This window comes from Mirounga leonina, unplaced genomic scaffold (assembly GCF_011800145.1).
Source record: "Mirounga leonina isolate KUSES-001 unplaced genomic scaffold, KU_Mleo_1.0 Mir_151, whole genome shotgun sequence".
Lineage (NCBI taxonomy): Eukaryota > Metazoa > Chordata > Mammalia > Carnivora > Phocidae > Mirounga > Mirounga leonina.
The window spans coordinates 53,339,399-53,360,133 of NW_023270377.1; the positions used below are offsets into that span (position 1 = coordinate 53,339,399).

General features: G+C 40.7%; 1 protein-coding gene across 1 annotated transcript; it reads left to right on the plus strand.

Annotated features, from left to right (window-relative positions):
• The first annotated feature begins 32 nt into the window (after positions 1–32).
• PRKRA (protein activator of interferon induced protein kinase EIF2AK2) lies at positions 33–19,251 on the plus strand. The gene is made up of 8 exons (XM_035007653.1): positions 33–265; positions 805–974; positions 4,087–4,168; positions 6,441–6,519; positions 7,545–7,662; positions 9,537–9,631; positions 15,202–15,376; positions 18,576–19,251. The coding sequence occupies exons 1-8, from the start codon at positions 201–203 to the stop codon at positions 18,731–18,733; spliced, it is 942 nt and encodes a 313-aa protein (XP_034863544.1). The 5' UTR covers positions 33–200; the 3' UTR covers positions 18,734–19,251.
• Positions 19,252–20,735: the final 1,484 nt, after the last annotated feature.

Here is a 20,735-nt window from a genome sequence, read left to right on the forward strand (position 1 = left end):
GGGGCGTGGCCGGCACTGCTGCACCGAGACTCCGCCTCCGCCCGTCCCCTTCGCAAGAGGGACGCAAGCCGGGAGGAAAGGGGGAGTTGAGGAGGCGGCGGCGGCGCTGGAGCGCTCCTCTTGGGGACCGGCCGACCCGGGGAGCGAGGACATCGCTCCGCACCACTCTTCCGCCTGCCGCCAAGCCGTCCCTTCCCGCTATGTCCCAGAGCAGGCATCGCGCCGCAGCCCCGCCGCTGGAGCGCGAGGACAGCGGGACCTTCAGGTCAGCGCCCGAATAGTCGGGGCCGAGCCCGGGAGGGCCGGGAGCGGTGGGCACGAGAGGCGGGGCTGAGGAGCCCGCTTTCCAGCGGCATTCTGGGTAAAACCCCTTCTCGTTGCTCTCGCCCCCGCGGCTGCGGGCGGACCCGGGGGCACTCGGCTCCGCCCTCTCGGCCGCGCGCGGGCTGGGGTCTGCGGCCTGGCCCCGCCCCTCTTGCGGCCTCGGGCTGCGCGCGGGGTGGGCGGAGGTGGCGCGCCGCCGCTACCGGGGAGAGGGGTTAATGTGGGCTTGGTCCTGAGAGACCACAGGGAATGACTCCTACCCGCTTTGAAGTTATCTCCCGAAAGCCCTCTTTCACCCTGCCGGTTGCCCGCCGCAGCGGGGCCGGGAGACTGGGGCGCTTCGCCATCTCTGGCGCTGGCCGCAGGGGAGATTCGGCGCCTCCTGCATCAGTGTTGGTGGCAGTCAAAACTAGCCTCTGTATGCTTCTGCTTCCCTCCCCGCTTTGGCATGCAAAGCACACCTTTTTCTGGTTTTTGCAGTTTGGGGAAGATGATTACAGCTAAGCCAGGGAAAACACCAATTCAGGTATTACACGAATACGGCATGAAGACCAAGAACATCCCGGTTTATGAATGTGAAAGATCGGATGTGCAAATACACGTACCCACTTTCACCTTCAGAGTAACCGTTGGTGACATCACCTGCACAGGTCTGTATGCACAGTTAACCCCATGATCATGTGGGTTGGCCGGCGAGCCTTGGTATTGCTTTTCAGTTCGGAAAAGTGACCTTTTTACCAGGGACAGCTGTAAGGAGCAGGCTCTTGAAACTAGAGACCTCTCATCTCAGGTCATGGGGACTTTCCAACTTCATCTGATTCTCTCCCTAATTTTCTCTTCTCCAGATACCAAGAGAAGCTCAGAAACATCCCCTAGGATCCTCCTAGGGTTCTTTTAAGAATTAGGGAGAAGCAGGAAAGGTTCTTGGAGCGACCACAGCTGGATCAGTAGGTGCTGACAAGTTTTATAGTGTCATAGAGTATGGACGATGCCAGGAGCCATGAGCCCAGAATTTTCTGAGCCTCTCCCCTCTTTGTATGGACTCACCTGGCACTTTGGGCCCATTGTACCACACTTGATTCTGTATCCAAGCAAAATGAGGAAGGCGGCACAAATACCGTATTTCATAGCACCGTCTAGTTCCTGACACTGTACCAGTTTTAGTAAGATGTCATCTCCTTTTTTATATGTGAGGAAACAGGTTCAGAGAAATTATCAGTTAACATGCCCAAAGTCACATAGCAGTGAAGTTTCAGAGTTCAGACTCCCCTTATGGTCTGTGAACTTGAACAAATGATAACTAAAGTTGCCATTTGTAAATGTAGGCATTTTGTTTCTTATGTATCTATTTAATTGCAAACAAAAAATAATACTAAATTTAAATCGGAAGAATGCCAAGAAAACAATTCAACGGGAAGGTTGGAGTTGCACCATCTGGTAATCTAAAGGCATCAATTGTTTAGGTCCCTGAAAATCTGGAGTCCACTATTTTCTTTGAAACGACTTTAAGAAAATGTTGAGACTTTTTTATCTAGATGAGGCAAGTGGATTGTAGGTGCTAGCTGGAAGTCTCCTCACAATGAACCACGGGATCTTTGCATTACTCCTGTAGCAGGTCTATTTTTAAATTTTCAGTGAAAATTTAAGAAAAGAAATAGTCCTTTTCCCTTCAATATGTCTTGGGCCAGGGATTAACAACTTATGGCCACTAACCGTTCTGCTTGGGCCCCTGCTCTCCTCACACTGCCCCGTCATCCTATGCAAGTTTATGTGCCTCCACAGCGTCAAGTGCTATCTAAAGGCCAAATATCCTGAAATCTCTGTCTTCATTCAGCCCAGGTCCGGTTATGGAACGGTCTATCAACCTGTGCTTACTGGGCATCTTCACTTGGATGACCCAAAGGCACCTCAGTCTCTCATTGTCCCAGACTGACTCCATCTCTCTTCCCTCAAGTCTGTTCCCTCTGCATTCCCTAGCTCACTAAAGGCACCACCATCACCTGTTGGCTCACACTAGAAAGTTGGGTTTCATTTTCCTGACTCCTTCTCCCTCTGCCTCTTGCCCACTCTTCCACCAAGTCTTACTTCTTAAGCAGCTCTGGCATCTGCCTGCTTCCCTTGTCTCCCCACTGCTGCTGTCTGGGCCGCCGATGTCTCGCACTTGGACCGCAGCTGTTGTCTCGCTGCTGTTCTCAGCCTCTAGTCTCGGGCTGTCCATTCCCCGGATGACCCTGGCATTCAGATCTGTTCGTGTGCTTCTTGCTCTTCAAATCCGTTCAGTGGTTTGCCCATCACCTTCTGGTTGAATACAGATTTCTTGATCTGACTTCACGGCCGTGCTTCTCGAAACGTGATCAGCAGCAGCATTACTATCACGTGGGCACTTGATGCAAACCCTCCGGAATATCAGGCCCCATGCCAGACCTGCAGGACTAGAATATGCATTTTAACAAAATTCCCAGGCAATTCCTGTGCACATTAAAGTTTGAGAAGCACAAATTTAGAAGACTGTTCTTGGACCTCTCTCCCTACCCTCCCAGTCCTGTAGCCTTTTATCGTTTCCTTAAGCTCCTACCTCCCCAGCTCCTTGGGGCTCTTGAGAGCCCCATGCTGGGTGTTGCCTCTGAGCCCTGGCAAGGGCACTTTTCTTTGCCTAGAATGCTCTTCTTAACCCCCAGCTCTCTTCATCTTACTAGCTTTTACTAGTCTTTTATGTCTTCGTTCAGTTATCTCTTCCTTCCTGAAACCTTTCTGAATCCTTACCAAGAGGAGGGGAGCTGCCCCTTTCGTGTGCTTCCCCGCCAGCCTGCACTTAGGCTGGTTCTAACACATGCGACTGTATTTCAGATGCCTCTTTACAGACAAAATCCTGCACTAGGCTGTGTGCTCTTTAAGGGCAGGGATTCTGTTTCATACTCCCCAGTGTCCCTAAATCCCTAGGTTAGTGGATAAAGGTGTATGGTTTGTATGCCCTGACATTTGAGGGTTACAGTTGAAATTTATTCCATTATCCTGTTCCTTTCCTCCACACCAGAGAAGTGGATATCAGCACTCTGGTACCACTTTTGAAAGGTTCTCAGCACCTAGCTTGAACTCAGAAAGCAAAAGATTGAATTTACCATTTAACAGGTGTGATGGCTTACTGAAATTAGGCTGCAGTTTCAGTGATGAGTCAGGCCTGTCCCCTGCCACCCTGTTAGCTACTTAGGTAAGGGATATAGATTGTATGGAAGACACATAACATCATCTCTCACGCTCCCTATATAAACCTTCTCCCACTGTACCCAACATGTAGCCAGGACTGCTTAGCCAAACAGAGGGGATTAATGCAGTATAGGATGGACTATTGGAATAAAATTGTGCACATTTTGCTGTCAAACAGTGTTGATATAAGTGGCTCCCTTAGAGGAGACTTCTTTTTATAGCATTTCCTCTCTCTAGGAATAAGGAAGAGTAAAATACTAAGTTGCATTTTTTTTCAGAAAGTATGACATGGTCTACTTTATTACCATTTTATGTAATAAATATACACAAGGATTTTTAATAATAGGTATACATAGAATTAGATACATAAAACTTAAAATTATGGGGTTTTAATTTATGTATTTCATGGGAATATTTTGTTACAGTATGTAGTATATATTTTTATTAACTTTGTGTGTATATATATATAAACTGTAGTGACTTTGTATTATGCAAATGTCTACGCAAGCCTCACATTTTCACAACACATAAGACATTTCTTTTTTTACCTTAATTCAGGTGAAGGTACAAGTAAGAAGCTGGCGAAACATAGAGCTGCAGAGGCTGCCATAAACATTTTGAAAGCCAATGCAAGTATTTGGTGAGCTAAATTTCTTTGTATTCTGCAGCTCAAAAATATCATGGCTGAGGTAAGATTGAAAGTTTGAACATGCTCACAAAAGCAACAAAGTGAACAGTTGTTAGTATCTAGCTCTAAAATTTTATTTCCTTGTGAAAACCTGTCATCCGCTAAAGACAACTTTATCCTTAAGAAATTCATTCCAGCAATTAACTGTTAAATGAAAGCTCTCAGGAACTAGGCTTTTTTTCCCCCTCAGTGGGATGCAACAGTAGAAAACCCCAGTTTTTCTGGCAAATATCTTCCTGTGTTAAGAGTGTAATAATTTCGGGGCACCTGGGTGGCTCAGTCGTTAAGCGTTTGCCTTCGGCTCAGGTCATGATCCCAGGGTCCTGGGATCGAGCCCCACATCTGGCTTCCTGCTCCGCGGGAAGCCTGCTTCTCCCTCTCCCACTCCCCCTGCTTGTGTTCCCTCTCTCTCTGTGTCTCTCTCTGTCAAATAAATAAATTAAATATTTAAAAAAAAAAAGTGTAATAATTTCTACACTACATAAAATAAGTTATGAAGTGGAAAAAGATCAGTGGAAAATACTTTTCGGAAGATTCTAATTTGGAAGGAGACGAGATTTCCTTTATTATAGAATGCATACCAAATACAAGATGTTAAGTGGGATGTTAAGTCTTGATGGGATTTTTCCAAAATAAATTGGTTGTCACTTTAGGTGCTTTTGGAGAGTATTGGTCCTGGAGCATCTCATGTATCCTAGAGTGATGTCCTTTGGTTTCTAATGGACACACTGGAGCATGCTGAGCCTTTAAGTTCTCCTCTTCCCTGCACTCAGTTAGTCCTCAAGTACAGTCTGGTGTACCTGCTCAGAGTGGACAGCAGAGGCCCGGGGGGATTTAGGAGAGGTTTTTCTCCAGCTTCAAAACTTTTGGTCTAGCACGTACTTAGGTTCTCATGCAGTGCTCCTCCCCTTTCTAAGCCCTTCCAAACCATTCGAGTAGTTTAGAATGAAGCACTGACAAGCTTTGAATCTCACAAAATGGTGCTTGATTCCCTGGGATCCTACATTATAGCTGATTTATGCTGGCTTTGTAGACATGCCAAAGGGCATGGCAGGTATTGGATTCTCCCCTCGCTGGTGATGACTAGGCTATTTCTGTGCAGCCCAAAGGTCAACCCAAAGGGTTGAGTGTATTTGTAGAAATGAGCATACGGAGTATCCTTTCTGCACATGGGCACTTCACTTTGTCAGCAAAAAAGGCTAACAGACTTTACTATATATTTGTGCTTCTTGACAGATAAAATGGGAATTACTAAGCTGTAATCAGGTCTAAAGTGGCCTGATTTAATACAGAGGCTTTCTCATTTCTCCATCACAATTATTTGGGTAGCTTCGGCGTGCAGCATTGTAAGTGAATATTCCTATCTCATCAGCCTCCGTAAAGCTTCACATTCTGGCAGGTGGAAAAGCAACCTGAGGAAGTGGCAATAACTGAACCTTTTTGGTCATGGAAGAAATGACTGTTCAGTCGCCTAGGTGGTAGTAACCTTGAACGTAGCTTTACTCAGTGCTAGACACTCATCACCTAACTAATGAGTAATTTCAAACTAGTTAGGAGACATTGTTCTCTTTTTCCCTAATCATAGACGCCACATTGCATATAAATCTTAGGAGGATTATTCTAGTTTAGAGCAGATGGTAGATCAGACAGATTTGTCTTCCATAGTTAGAGTGAAAAAACAACTTTATAATCTGTATCATTCCCATTACCGGGCTAAATTTCCTAATTATTAGGCTTCCCTTTTTGTGTGGTTGTAACAGTAGTATGCTTTATTTAAATACATTTTTATTGAGCACCTATTATATGCACAGTCCTGTAAGGCTTACGGAGGTAAGTAATACATAGGCTCTGTCATCAAAAGGATTTTACATCTGAATGCAGGAGCGGTGTGATGAGGGATGGACAAATTACATGTATTTGTCAGAGTATATAACTTACGGTAAAATAATTTGCTTAAGAAAGGGTCAACCTAAATGTTAATAATGGTTCAAAGGAGGGAGAAGTTATGTTTCATTAGCATAACAGGATAGGTTTCTTAGAGAAATTGGCATATGAGCTAGACCTTGGACAGGGGATAGATCACATTCTCATAGAAGAGGTGGGGTAGAAGGCTATTCTGTGGAGAACAGCAGAGGCATAGAGGATTAAATAAGAAATGCTTGTCATTTATTTAATAGTTTGGGGAAAATTATTTTGTTTTATAACATTTTTAAAAAATGTTTAGCTTTGCAGTTCCTGACCCCTTAATGCCTGACCCTTCTAAGCAACCAAAGAACCAGCTTAACCCTATTGGTTCATTACAGGTAAGTCACACGGTTTTTCCTTACATAACATTATGTCTATTGAAGAAAGATGTCATAAATTGATAATATGATAAGGGCTGAAACAAGGAATAAATATTTTAAAGATAAGATGGTATAATATTTTGTTTTCCCAGTTATGATCATTAGCTATTACAGCTCTAACTTGAAATTATTTTCCTGTTTATTTACGTTTTGGATTTTCTTCCATATACAGTATCTGCCTTTGGTTTGTGGAATTCTCATTTGAGATCAACAGACCCCAGTGCACATGGGTAGAGTGTTGTATACTTTAAGAATATGTCTTGCCACTCTTGTGACAAACCTCTTTCTACTTCTGTTGACACAGAAGATTTTATAAACCCAAATCGGGTAACCTACCTCAAGAAAGGGGAAGTAGTCTATTTGCTTATTCTACCAAAAAAAAAAAATCAGCTTTGAATTTCTGCATGCAGAATATCCTTCTTGCGGATTATCCATGTGCTCTGTTGGACAGCTCTCCTCCCCGTTCTCCAGCCTGTCCTTTGGTCCCTTTCTTGCTGTCTTTTTCTTGAGTTTTCTTCCCGTGATCTTTCCTCAGCTTTGTCCAAGTCTGTTAGCCGCCTTCGCTCATGTGCTCTTGTTCCAGTGCAGTAGTTAGCCAGCTGTGGGCAGGAAGTCTGCAATTAAGGCAGAGGCTTTCGGAACTGATGACCGTGAGACCCATAGATGTTCCCCAAGAGGACCATAGTAGCTCCTCTTTCTCTTTGAGCTCTTTGATATTTGCTCACTATGGCTTAATGGAAGAACACCATTCCTATCCTAGCAGTAAGCTGCTTCAGTTTTGGTATTGTGGGCTTGCAAGATATAAAATGCAGGAATATTTATGGGGAATATAAGGCCTTCCCCCATTTTTCCATTGCAGAAGATCATTATTCTTTTCAAACATATAAATGGAAATGGGGTCAAAATCATGAAAGGATGTCATTTATGTGATTAAGCCATTGCATAGTAAAAATTACTACTAAAGCCTCATCTCGATTTTCTAGGAGTTGGCTATTCATCATGGCTGGAGACTTCCTGAATATACCCTTTCCCAAGAGGGAGGACCTGCGCATAAGAGAGAATATACCACAATTTGTAGGCTAGAGTCATTTATGGAAACTGGTAGTTATTTCTTTTTACTCTCATACAACTGAAGACATTTGAAATATTTTCAGATGATGAATGACCATAGAAAGTTCTGTTGTGATTTCCTTTCAAATATTTCTGGGGAGAAAAATTGATATACTCCTATTCTACTGTCTCTTACTGCAGTTGAATTTAAGTATAAGTATTTGGCTTAAGAATACTTATGCTTCTTAATTCGATATTTTTAAAAATCATGGAAAAGCCTGTTAACGGAAAGAAGTAAATAATTGACTTTACATAGCCTGCATTGATGTGTTAGTGACTTAAAAATCATTTTAGAGGGACGCCTGGGTGGCTCAGTCCTTAAGCGTCTGCCTTCAGCTCAGGTCATGATCCCAGGGTCCTGGGATCGAGCCCCGCATCGGACTCCTTGCTCTGCAGGAGGCCTGCTTCTCCCTCTCCCATTCCCCCTGCTTGTGTTCCCTCTCTCGCTGTGTCTCTCTCTGTCAAATAAATAAGATCTTTAAAAAAAAATCATTTTAGAAAAAAGCAGTAAATCTCTTGGAAGTTTCAACAGCTGTTCTAGAAGATTGGAGGACTAGAGGAAGATCACATTTGAAAACAAGATATAAGAGACTAGGAGGCAAAAAAATAGCATGAGATAAAAATAAAGTAGAAATTTTCCCTTTGAATGATAGCAACTTCCATGTTGTAAGGGCCAGAAACGATGGGGAAAAAGTCCCTTAATAGACTACTAAGTGAGGGTCCCTATTGTAATTTCTCTATCATGTTTCTATCATTCTTAAAATGGCACTTAAAATGGTTAGATACCTGTTTCAAGTAATAAGCAACCGTTTGCCCTGAGAGGCAGTGCGGGCCAATGCAGAAAGCACTGGACTGGAAGTAGGAACCCCAGCTTCCATTCTTTTTTTAAAGATTTTATTTATTTATTTGAGAGAGACGAGCACGCACGGGGAGGTGGGGGGTGGCCAGAGGGAGAGGGAGAAGCAGGCTCCCCATTGATCAAGGAGCCCAGCATGGGGCTCAATCCCAGGACCCTGAGATCGTGACCTGAGCCGATGCAAGCAGAAGCTTAACCGACCAAGCCAGCCAGGCGCCCCACCTCATGTCCATTCTTGATGCACCTTAATTTGCGAGGGTAGGCAAATTACTTAATCTCTCTAGGCCTCAGTTTTTAAATCTGTAAAACGAAAAGCATGGAAGTAGATGATACTTATGGTGTCTTTTAACTGCAGTATCTCCTGTGCCCTTCTTATTTGTGTTAAAGAAAAATTCCACATAGTTGTCAGTTTATAGAAGATTGTAAGCAAGAAGTAGACATCAAGAGATAAGAGCTGTAATTCAAATGTACCTTGATAAATTTGAATACTTGGTCAGAATTAAACCAAAAATGATTCATTAAAGCTAGGCATAGGGAAATATACCTGTTAAAAACAGAAAGTATAACTATTAAAGATAAAATGTCAAAGAAAAGAAAGGCCTCCATAAATGTAAGAATTAATAGTTGTATCGGGGCACCTGGGTGTGCAGTTGGTTAAGCACCCAACTCTTGGTTTTGGCTTGGGTCGTGATCTCAGGGCTGTCAGATCGAGCCCTGCATCAGTCTCTGAGCTCAGCACGGAGTCTGCTTGGGACTCTCCCTCTGCCCCTCCCCACCGCACTCATGTGCTTTCTCTTTCCCGCTCTCTAAAATAAATAAATCTTTAAAAAAAAAAAGAATTAATAGTTGCATGAAGCACAATAAGCAAAGATGTCAGATCAGCAAAAGAATAGTATATAAAAATCATGAAATTGTTCTCTGATCAAAAAATCATACTTTATACATGTGATTATTCTCTATGGACACTAATTTATTTTCTAAACCTACCATTTCTTTCTTTTTTATTTAGGAAAGGGGGCATCAAAAAAACAAGCCAAGAGAAACGCTGCTGAGAAATTTCTTGCCAAATTCAGTAATATTTCTCCAGAGAACCACATTTCTTTAGTGAGTAATGACCAAGACACCTATGATAACAATGTGATTAAGCATCTCTTGCTCTAGGAAGCTTCCCTAAAGTCCTTGTCATATAGACACTTGAGAGTTTTAATTTTTAAAAATCTCTTCACTGTTCAGATGTACACGACCCCAATTTTAGCTGTCACAAGGGTGACCAGGTAAGAGGGCTTGGGAGACACGTTCAAATGCAGAACCACTTGATGGGACCTAAAGAGGATAAGCCAGGAGTGCCATTTTTGCGTTCACATTGACAGTGCAGTCATTCCTGTACCCACTCAGCAGACATTTCGTGAGCTCATGCTGTGTGCCAGACCTTGCACCAGGTTCTGTGCATAGCATGTATAAGACAGTCTCTGCCACTGGGGAGTTTGTAGGCTCCCGAAAGAGAAAAGAACCCGACAGACTGGTCCTCTCAGAGAGGGCTCGGCAACACAGAAGGATCCAACCAAGACTGGGGATTTCAGGAAGACTTCTTGGAGGAGGCAATATCTAAGCCAAGACCTGCAGGATGAGAACAGAGGAAAAGAATTCCAAAGAGAAAAAAGAGCACCTACAAAGACCAAGAGTAAAATATTATATGTCATCTGGGAACCCTAAATAGTTTGGCGTGGCCAGAGCATAGGGTTGGAGGAGGGTGTCTTGGACAATGAGGCCAGAAAGGCAAAGCGGGATTAAATCTGGAGGGGACGACTATAGTCAGAGACATTGAACTTTATCCTGAGGGTGGAGCAAAATCACTAAAGAATTTTAATCTGGGAAGGAGAGGCTTAGAAGGGAGTGACTGGCTGCCCTATGGGGAATGAAGGAGTCTTAGAGACCTGTAGACTGTTGTTACAGAAAATGGATGAGAAATAATGGTGGCCGTCGACATGGTCAGTTTAAAAATTATTTTGAAAGCTGGGGTGAATAGGGCATGGTAATTGATTTGGATGTGGGGAGTAAGGAAAAAGGAGAAAGTAAACATTTTTAGATTAGCAACTGAGTAGATGGTGGTACCATTCAGTAATATGGGGAACACAAGATGAGTGGGACTTGACGGGGAGAAGATAATGAGTTAATATCTACAGTGAGTAGGATATATTGAATCTGAAGTGTTTGTAGAATATGTTAAGTAAAGATACTAGGTAGGCAGCTGGGCAAACAAATACAGAGCATAAGAGATTGAGCTATACATGACATTATTTGAGATTATGATGTTCATATATAGGTACATCTCATGGTACATTATCTGAGGATTTATTAGGTGGGGAATGAGAAGTGAGGACTATAGCGTGTCCTAATTGATGATAATAAAATAAGGGCTCATTCTGTAGGGAAAAAAAAAATCAAAGACTATACACAAATAAAGTAACATAATTTTGGTTTTACCTTTTTAATAGAAAAACATAAAACGTTGCATTCACTTCTTTTAAAATTGGATCAGAGATGACACCAAAATCACAAAGCACAAATAGGTTTATAACTGGTTTCATAGGTGAATTCTATTAAATCGTCAAGGAAGAAGTAATTTCCAATGCTATTTAAATTCTTCCAGGCAATACATATATACATAGGGCAGGCTTCTAAATTTATTTTTCAAAACCAACATAACACTAACACCAAAACCTGACTATAGCAAATCGCAAGGGAAAAAATTATGGATTAATCTCCCTTATAGTGAAACACCTTAATAAAATATCTAGTACAACAGTAAAAGAATAATACACCGTAGACAAGTTGGGCTTATTTCAGGAATGCAAGAATATATCTGTTGCATTTCAGGAATGCAAGGATAGGTTCTGTAAATCTGTTACTATAATTAATCACCTTAATGGGTCAAAGGAGAAAAACAGTCAATGGATGCCAAAAAGATATTTGGCAATCATTGACAAACACTTTTAAAATATCCCTGTTGTTCTGAGAAACAGAAGAGATGAACATAGGGGAAGGGAAGGAAAAGTAAAATCAGATGAAAATAGAGAGGGGGACTCCTGGGTGGCTCAGTCAGTTACGCGTCTGCCTTCAGCTCAGGTCATGATCCCAGGGTCCTGGGATCGAGTTCCGCATCTGGCTCCTTGCTCAGCTGGGAGCCTCCTTCTCCCTCTCCTGCCATTCCCCTTGGTCGTGGGCGTGCCCACATGCTCTCTCCCTCTGACAAATAAAATCTTAAAAAAAAAGAAAAGAAAAGAAAATAGGCGAACCATAAGAAATGCTTAATTCTAGGAAACAGGGTTGCTGGAGGGGAGGTAGGTGAGGGGATGGGGTAACTGGGTGATGGGCATTAAGGAGGGCACTTGATGTAATGAGCACTGGGTGTTATATACAATGGACGAATCACTAAATTCTACCCTTAGAAGGCAGAAACTAATAATACACTATGTGTTAAATAAATTGAATTTAAATCAAGAATTAAAAAAGAAGAGATAAAAATGATCATTAACTACAAATAATATGACTGTGTCCCTGTAAAGCCCTGTAAAAGAAAAACTGCTAGAATAAGAGAATTCATCAAGGTAACTGATCATAAAATTAATATATAAAACCAATACCTTTTTCATATTTAGGATTATGAAGGTAACCACTAGAATAATTAGAGAAGAAAGTTAAAAATTGCTTCTGGAAAGGGGACTGAATGTAGGATTGGAATGAGGCTCAGGATTGTTGCTTTAATAATTCTGTACTCTTTGACTTTTTGTGGTGTTATATTAACAAAATTTATGAAGCTCGGTAACATTGATACTTTTATAGCAAAATAGAAATCTGTCCTAAAAAAGTATACTAGGAAAAAAAACCAATAGTTTTTCTGTTTACAAATATTAAGAGGTGGAATGAAAAAGATCTCATTTTCAATAATAGAAAAGAGGCTAATGTGCTGGAGAATAAACTTAAAATGTGCAGACCCACGTGGAAAAAATTTCAAAACTCTGTTGAGGGATTTAACAGAAATTGAATTAATGTAAAACTACTTATTTTCAATAGGAAGACTCAGTATTGTAAAATATATAAAAAGATAATGTAGTCTCACTCAAAATCTACCAGAATTCATCTTGGATCTCAATACAGCTTTACCAAGTTTATCTGGAAAAATAAACTCTCAAGAATAGCCAAGAAAACTGAAAAGGAAGAGTGCAGGAGGTGGGATTATACCTATCAGAGAATAAAACCTACTCTAAATCTATAGTACTGAAACATGTATTGGTTACAGGGATAGACGGAGGATAGAATAGAGAATCCAGGTATAGACAATAATCCACATAGGAGCAGAGTATATGACAATAGTGAGACTTTAGATCAGTGGGCAAAAGGATGGATTATTCAATAAATAATGTAGAAACAAAGCCACATTTATGGTGGGGGGTGGAGGGGAGGATGTACATAACTGTGTGTGTGTGACGTATTTAGGTTGCTCCCTTACTCCTTAAAATAAACTTCAGATTGATCAAAAATTTGAACATAAGAATTGAAACCAAGTATGAAAAAACACGGCAGAGCTTTCCTTTTTAAAATTCTTAGCATAGGGGAAACCTTTTTAAAACCTAAAACCTAGAAGACGTAATAAAAGTGATAAATTTGACTCCATAAAACCTATTACACAGCAAAAAAAAAATCTGTAAATAAAACTAAGAATTAAAACAAGAAATTATTTTTAACACAGGTCTGTAATTGGACTATTTTCAGTACCACATAAAAAGCTCTCACACATCAATAAAAAAGAGATAATGTTTAAAAAAAAATGATTAGCTCCACTCATGGAAATTAAAGAGATATTATTTTCACCTTTTAGACAGATGAAACCTACTAAGTTTGATAGTCCCAGGTGTTGGCAAGGGTATCAGAAAACAAGCACCCGCCTAGGCCGTTGATGGTAGTATAAATTGGTTTAGATATCAGTCCGGAAGTATTTTCTCAAAATTAAAAGCATACGTGCTCTTTGACTCAGTTCTACTTCTAGAAATTATTCTACAGATAAAGTCATCCAAGTGCAAAAGAGTTTTATTGTAACATTGTTAGTAAAACCAAGAAATCAGAAATAACCCAAAAGCCATAATTGAAAACTGGTAAGATAAATATAATGCCTATATGTGCGTTGATATGAGGAAAATAAGATACAGAAGAGTAAGCTATCATTTTTGTTTAAAAAGAAGATTATGGGGGCGCCTGGCTGGCTCCGTCAGTAGAGCATATATGACTCTTGATCTCAGGGTCCTGAGTTCAAGCCCCACATGGGGTGTGGAGCTACAAAGAGAGAAGGAGGGAGGGAGGGAGGAAGATAGAAGTAAAAGTAAAATAAAAAGATTATGTGTGTGTGTGCTTGAATTTAGAATTATAGAAGGTTATTGAAGAAATAGTTTTAACAGTAAGTACCTTTTGGAAGTGAAACATGTCTTCTGGGAAGGAGTGATAAGGAAAAGAGACTATTCTTCATTATATATTTCTTATTGAAACTATCAATGAATTATAATTTTTTAAAGATTTTATTTATTTATTTGACAGAGAGACGGCGAGAGAGGGAACACAAGCAGGGGGAGTGGGAGAGGGAGAAGCAGGCTTCCCGTGGAGCAGGGAGCCCAATGTGGGACTCGATTCCAGGACCCTGGGATCATGACCTGAGCCAAAGGCAGACGCTTAACGACTAATCCACCCAGGCACCCCCTGAATTATAATTTTTTAAAAAAACAAAATTTTTTAAAGTTCCAACCAAGGAATACAAAATTCTATTTAGCAAACTTTATAGATTATTAATTCTATATACTGGCCATCCTTGTGATCTTTTTTTGAAAATCCCTTAACCTCCATCAGTCTCATTAATAAGACTATGGATACGTTGCCCTACTTCAGAGGGCAGTTGTTTGTTTTTTGTTTTTTGTTTTTGTGGGGCTTTTTGACATAATATATGAGGCAATTTGAGAAAAATAAACTAACATGGAAATGTAAAGCATTCTAAGAACAGAGGTGGAAAGGGAAGGATATAGGGAAGAATAAAGAAAAGAGGCAAAGGAGAAAGTTCTGTTGGGTTCTGGGAAAAGTCTGGTAAGAACTTTATGACCTCCTGCCATTCATTTGAACAACTTGTTCTTCTCAAACCTAACTTGTACATTGCACCTTTTCTACAGTTTGTCTTCTGCTTCACAGCTGTCAGAGTGATTGGTTGGTATTTAATACAAGAAATCATAAAGATAAAATCATTTTATATTTTAATTTGTAAATTGCTCCATTAGGCAGATTCAGTTATTTGCAGGTTTGTTTATACTGCTCTTAAATATCTTCTACATCTTTTTAAAAATATCTTATACATCTTAATGTGGCCATCAGAAAATTTGAGAGACCTTTGTCCCATACAAAAGTATTTTTAAATACTTCCAGTATATTTGTGCATATGCTTCTTTTTTCTCTGACGTCGCGGTGTTTGTTAAATGTGTGCTTATTAGTGTTATCTCATTTAAAATGGGAAAGTTAACCAAATAGTATTCATTTAAACATGCTTTATAGAGTATTAAATGTGAGCGCCTAATACTTTTAATTATAGCATTAGAACTCAGTCTGAGTTACGAGTCTTAATCTTCATCTCTGTTTTTCAGACAAATGTAGTAGGACATTCTTTAGGATGTACTTGGCATTCCTTGAGGAATTCTCCTGGTGAAAAGATCAACTTACTGAAAAGGAGCCTCCTCAGTATTCCAAATACAGATTACATCCAGCTGCTTAGTGAAATCGCCAAGGAACAAGGTTTTAATATAACATATTTGGATATAGGTATGATTTTTTTTCTTTGGCTTATCTCAAAACCTATTTTTAAAATGTATTTCAGAAACAAAGCCTGTATTACAGTTTATTTCACTGACCAGGGATACTGAAATGGTGTGTGTATATATATATATGTATATATACACACCTCTCACACACGTATATATTTATATATATAAAATTAGAGCAGTTCTGTTTATCACTGGTATGTCCCATTCTTATAAATAATAATAATAGCTAACATCTGTATAGTTATAATAAAAAACGGCAGCTAATATTTATTGTTTTGACTATAGACCAGGCCCTGTTTTAAGGATATTACATAGTTCAGCTCCCTGAATTCTCAAACTAATCCTGTGAAGTTAGGTCTATTATCCTTACATGTAAGGAAAGAAAAAGAAGGCACAGAGAGGTTCAGAAACCTGCCTGAGATGATGTAGCTGATTAGCGGTAGAGTCCAATCAGGGGAAGAGTCCCTGCAGATACAGTGTCTGTTAAACTAGCCCTGATGGAGAGCTTGACAGATAAAAAGGCAGCCACGTTTCTAGAACAAGCACTAAGTTTGTGGGGGCCAGACCCCTTCTCTCCACTTTGTCACTGTTTGCCAATTGAAGGAGATCAGTGGGGACAAGTACTTTATAGCTTTATTCCATCCCAGCTCTCCTCGTCTATATTTCCTCTAGCCCTTAGTCATTTAGGTAGACAAATGTGGATAGAATAGAAAGCAAGTCACTTTGGATTTTAATTTGCTTTTTAAAGCTGACGTGCGTGCATGCGTGTGTGTGTGTGGTGTGTGCGCGTGCACACAAGTGTTTGGTGTCTTGATTTAACATCAGTGTAATTTGTGAAGAATTTGATATCCTTTGTTCCATCCTCAGTGGGCTGTGGGGACCCAGCTTGAAGGAGCTGCCAGCTCTGGTGTGTAGGTGTTTAAAGAATTTCTGATTTTTCTCTGCTACTTTAGGATTGAATGATGGGTTGAATACAATGTTTTAATATACTGAGAATGATGCCGAACCAGGAATTTAGGACAGACACATGGTCAGAAGAGGTGGCTGATGGAAGAGAATTCATTCAGTAAATATTTATTAAGTACCCACACTTTTTTAGGTGTTTAAGACACAGATGAATAAGCCATGTCATGAACAGGACTATGGATGGTTGAATCTGGGAAAAGAAGGAAACTTGAGGTGGCTTTTGAGATTATGAATTAATGATGCCTTTGAAATGCATTTTACCAATTTTAAGAACTAAGTCGTTCTTCTAAATATAGAACAGCAGTCTAAAAACCACAATCAGCTAATTTGGCTAACTTCTATGCAGTTACCTTCAAAAGAACCTAGACATTCTCCAAAACAAAAAGATATACAAGTGGCCGACAAGCTCACAAACAGATGCTCACTATTCTTAGTCATCAGGGAAATGCAAATCAAAACCACAGTGAAGTACCAATTCATACCCACTGGGATTACTGTGAAGAAGAAAATAGAAGATAACAAATGTTGGCAAAGATGTAGAGAAGTTGTAGCCCTCCCACACTGCTGGTGGACTATAAAATGGTTCAGCCGCTGTGGAAAACAGGAGTTTTGCAGCTCCTCAAATGAGTTACCGTATGACCTAGCAACTCTACCACCAGGTATATCCCCAAAACAATTGTAAACTTCAATTGTTAAATAACAATAAACTTAAAAATTCAAACAAATACCCACATGTTCACAGTAGTACTATTCACAATAGCTAAAAGATGGAAACAGCCCAAATGTCCATCAGCGGATGAATGATTAAGTCAGTTGTGGTATATATGTGCAACTAAATATTCAGCCATGAAAAGAAATGAAGTTCTGATACATGCTACAACATGGATTAACCTCAGAAACATACTAAGTGAAGGGGTGCCTGGGTGGCTCAGGCGTTAATCGACTGCCTTCGGCTCGGGTCGTGATCCCAGGGTCCTGGGATCAAGCCCCACATCGGGCTCTCTGCTCGGCGGGAAGCCTGCTTCTCCCTCTCTGACTCCCCCTGCTTGTGTTCCCTCTCTCACTGTCTCTCTCCCTCTCTCTCGAATAAATAAATAAAATCTTAAAAAAAAAAAAAAAACATACTAAGTGAAAAGCAAGACACAAAAGGGTCATATTATATACCATTTAAATGAAATATCCAGAATAATTTACTCCATAGATTGGTGGTTGCCAGAGGGGCTTCGGGGTAGGGGAGATGGGGAGCAACTTCTTGATGTGTATGGTGTTTCTTCTTGGGAAAATGAAATGATGAGAATGTTTTGTAACTAGATAGAGATGGCAGTTGCCCAACATTGTGAATGTACAAAATATTACTGAATGGTTCACTTTAATATGGTTAAGATTATGTTATGAATTTTACCTCAATTTAAAAGGAAAAAAAAAAAGCTCGATGATAGAACTAGAAAGCCTCTTCACACATTAAAACACCTCCACTGTATCTGGAGGTTTCCTAATATTGACTCTAGCAGAATAACATTGAATCGTGGCCACTTTTAACAAACTATAACTCATCTGTTTCTACTTCTTTCCCTTGTGTCATCTAACCATCTTTAGTGACAGTGATTCACCAGTTGATGAGAAGAACATTTGTTTCCTGAGCTTAGGTACCGTATATACAACACGGAACTAGACTATCTGCACAGATGTAGAATGAAAGAACATGAAGGCAGAAGATAGGTCTTGCCCTGAGCCATGTATTTCCTGGTTCACATGTCTCCTGACAGTAACCCTAGACTCCAGAGTGAAAAACACCGTCTCTCCAGTGCCCTAGCCGATGGTCTTTTTCCCTCTAAAAAAAGTTGGCTACGGTTCAATTTGCGAACGCTGCTCAACTAGCCACATTAGAATGGCCTTGGGAGCTTTAAAAAGAAAATGTAAGAATCTGGCTACTCCCACCCCGAACCCTGCGTTTCTGACTGAGCAAGCTGTAGTGAGGCCAAGGCACCTGCATTTAGGTTCCCTCAGGTGGTTGGGAAGCACAGCTGTGTTTGAGAACCACTAGCGCTGAGCAGTTGTGTTTTGGTTTTTGGAGAAGAATGATAAAGACGATGAGGAAGTGGAGTAGGATACCATAGATTTATACTGTAGTGAAGACTAGGAAGGAAGACTGTAGTAAAAACTTGTTTTCATGAAGGATCTGCTTTCTGTACACTTGGCATTAACTATCATGTTTGAACGTGTCATTACAGAAGAACTGAGCGCCAATGGCCAGTATCAGTGTCTGGCCGAACTCTCCACCAGTCCCATCACAGTCTGCCACGGCTCCGGGATCTCGTGCGGCAATGCACAGAGTGAGGCAGCTCACAACGCTCTGCAGTATCTAAAGATAATAGCGGAAAGAAAGTGAGCCGGAAGCGACCCCGAAAGCCCTCGGTAGCACATAAGAAATGCCCCTTCGCCCCTTCCCAAGTAAAACGTTTACTACGTTTGAGTTTGTGTGTTGTTTCTAAATCTCTTCATAGAGTCCATCAACACTCCAGGTTTAATGATCTCCTAGTAGTTATTAAGCTCTTTTTAATGGCTTCAACTTTGTATTGGTATATTGCATTTATAAACTTTGTACCATAAGCAGAGTGTAGCACCCAGGTTACAATGCCATGTACATACAGAGAAGAAACTGCATGTTTGTTGTTGATGATTATGAAGATGAAGATGTTGAAGAAACAAAACTGCTAGCAACAGTCGTTCTTACTGGTGCTTAACCTCTTCTTTGCGCAAGGCTTTGTACAGGGAATTCGAAGGAAGCCCCTCAGAGTTGGGAGGAACACACTAACAGGCGTTTATTGAATGTGATTATTGAATTTCAGGGAACATGATTGGTCTGCTGTGCATTTGAATCCATGTAATAAAGAGCTGTTGTTGTAACAGGTTCCACTCGTTTTATTAAAGCATTACTGACCCAACCATGGCCCCTTCTTTGTAGCCATTCCTGGGAGTGACATGATGTGGATGCTCTGTTACTTACTACCTATATCTAGTCTACTTCTGAAAGTCAAAGTTGAAAAAACATCCATGGTCTAAGGAAAAACGTACAAATACGTATATGTGATGAGTCCCTTCCGTATTTTCTCCAAACAAATGCAACATTGTCTATTTCTTTGACATAACCATTCATATAGGAGTTAGCAGTTGAAAAAGCATTAGTAAAATTACAAAAACAAAACTTCCCAGTGCACTCGATTCAGTTACAAGAGTGTTTCAAGCAAAGCAATGAGTGATTGAAAGGTTAGATCAGCCTCAGGAGCAAATTTTAATTTTGCCTTTTATGTTTCCATCTATCATCAGTGGTCCCTCTGCCAGCACCAGTGGATATGGCTACTCTTGTAGATTAGATGGAAGTCTCAGGCCTGTTTTCAGAATGCAGGGAAAGCTTCAGAGAGCAAGAGAGCTCTAAATGATAAAGGCAGGTTTTGACAATCTCAAGGGTTAATCCAGCAGAAGTATATGACAAGTATTTTTCTGTCTGGAAAAAAAAAAATCATACCTGAGTGGAATCATTTGAGAAGAATAAAACATCATCATAAAGGAAAACCTATGCATGTAACTTCTAAAGAGCACGTAGTTTCACATTATCAGCTGTATATGTCAATTAAATCATGGAATTTTAGGCACTATTTTTGATGAGGTTAAGGACTACACAGACTTGAAACAAAGTTTAGGCATAAACAGGAGCTCGTAGGTCACTGGACCGATCTTAGGTTTTTAGGAATGCTGTAGAATATAGAAAGGGCACAGTGAGCTCTAGGGATGACAGACTTCTGCACAGTAAAATGCGGACTTCAGAAAGGATACTTTGAGGAAAGATTTCATAAAGCATTGGAAGAAGAAGAGATCCAAGTGGGGGAAAGGACAATATAATTCAGTTCTAAACAGTACTGATGAAATGAGCATCTGAGTCTAAGGTGCCCAGAAGTCCTACTCTTCCTGCTGCCTAGGTTTTCCCTGCTTCTGGCCCTGGAGAAAACATGCATTTTTATTTTTTTTAATATTTATTTATTTGAGAGAGACAGAGCTAGCACAAGTGGGAAGGAGGGGGAGAAGCAGACTCCCAGTGGAGCAAGGAGCCTGATGCAGGACTCGATCCCAGGACCCTGAGATCATGACCTGAGCTGAAGGCAGACTCTTAACCGACCGAGCCACCCAGGCACCCCGGAAACATGCATTTTTAAAGATACTCTTCAAATGTCACCTCTGCTGGAACTTTCTAGGGTGTTAGGTACACCAGCAGGTGATCTTTAATAGCATTTCGTTCACCCCTTTGTTAAGGCTTTTGACCTATCAAATCGGTCTTACCTGTGAACCACATGAGGTGAATTTTCCAAATAGGCTTTGAACAGGCAATTCTGCCA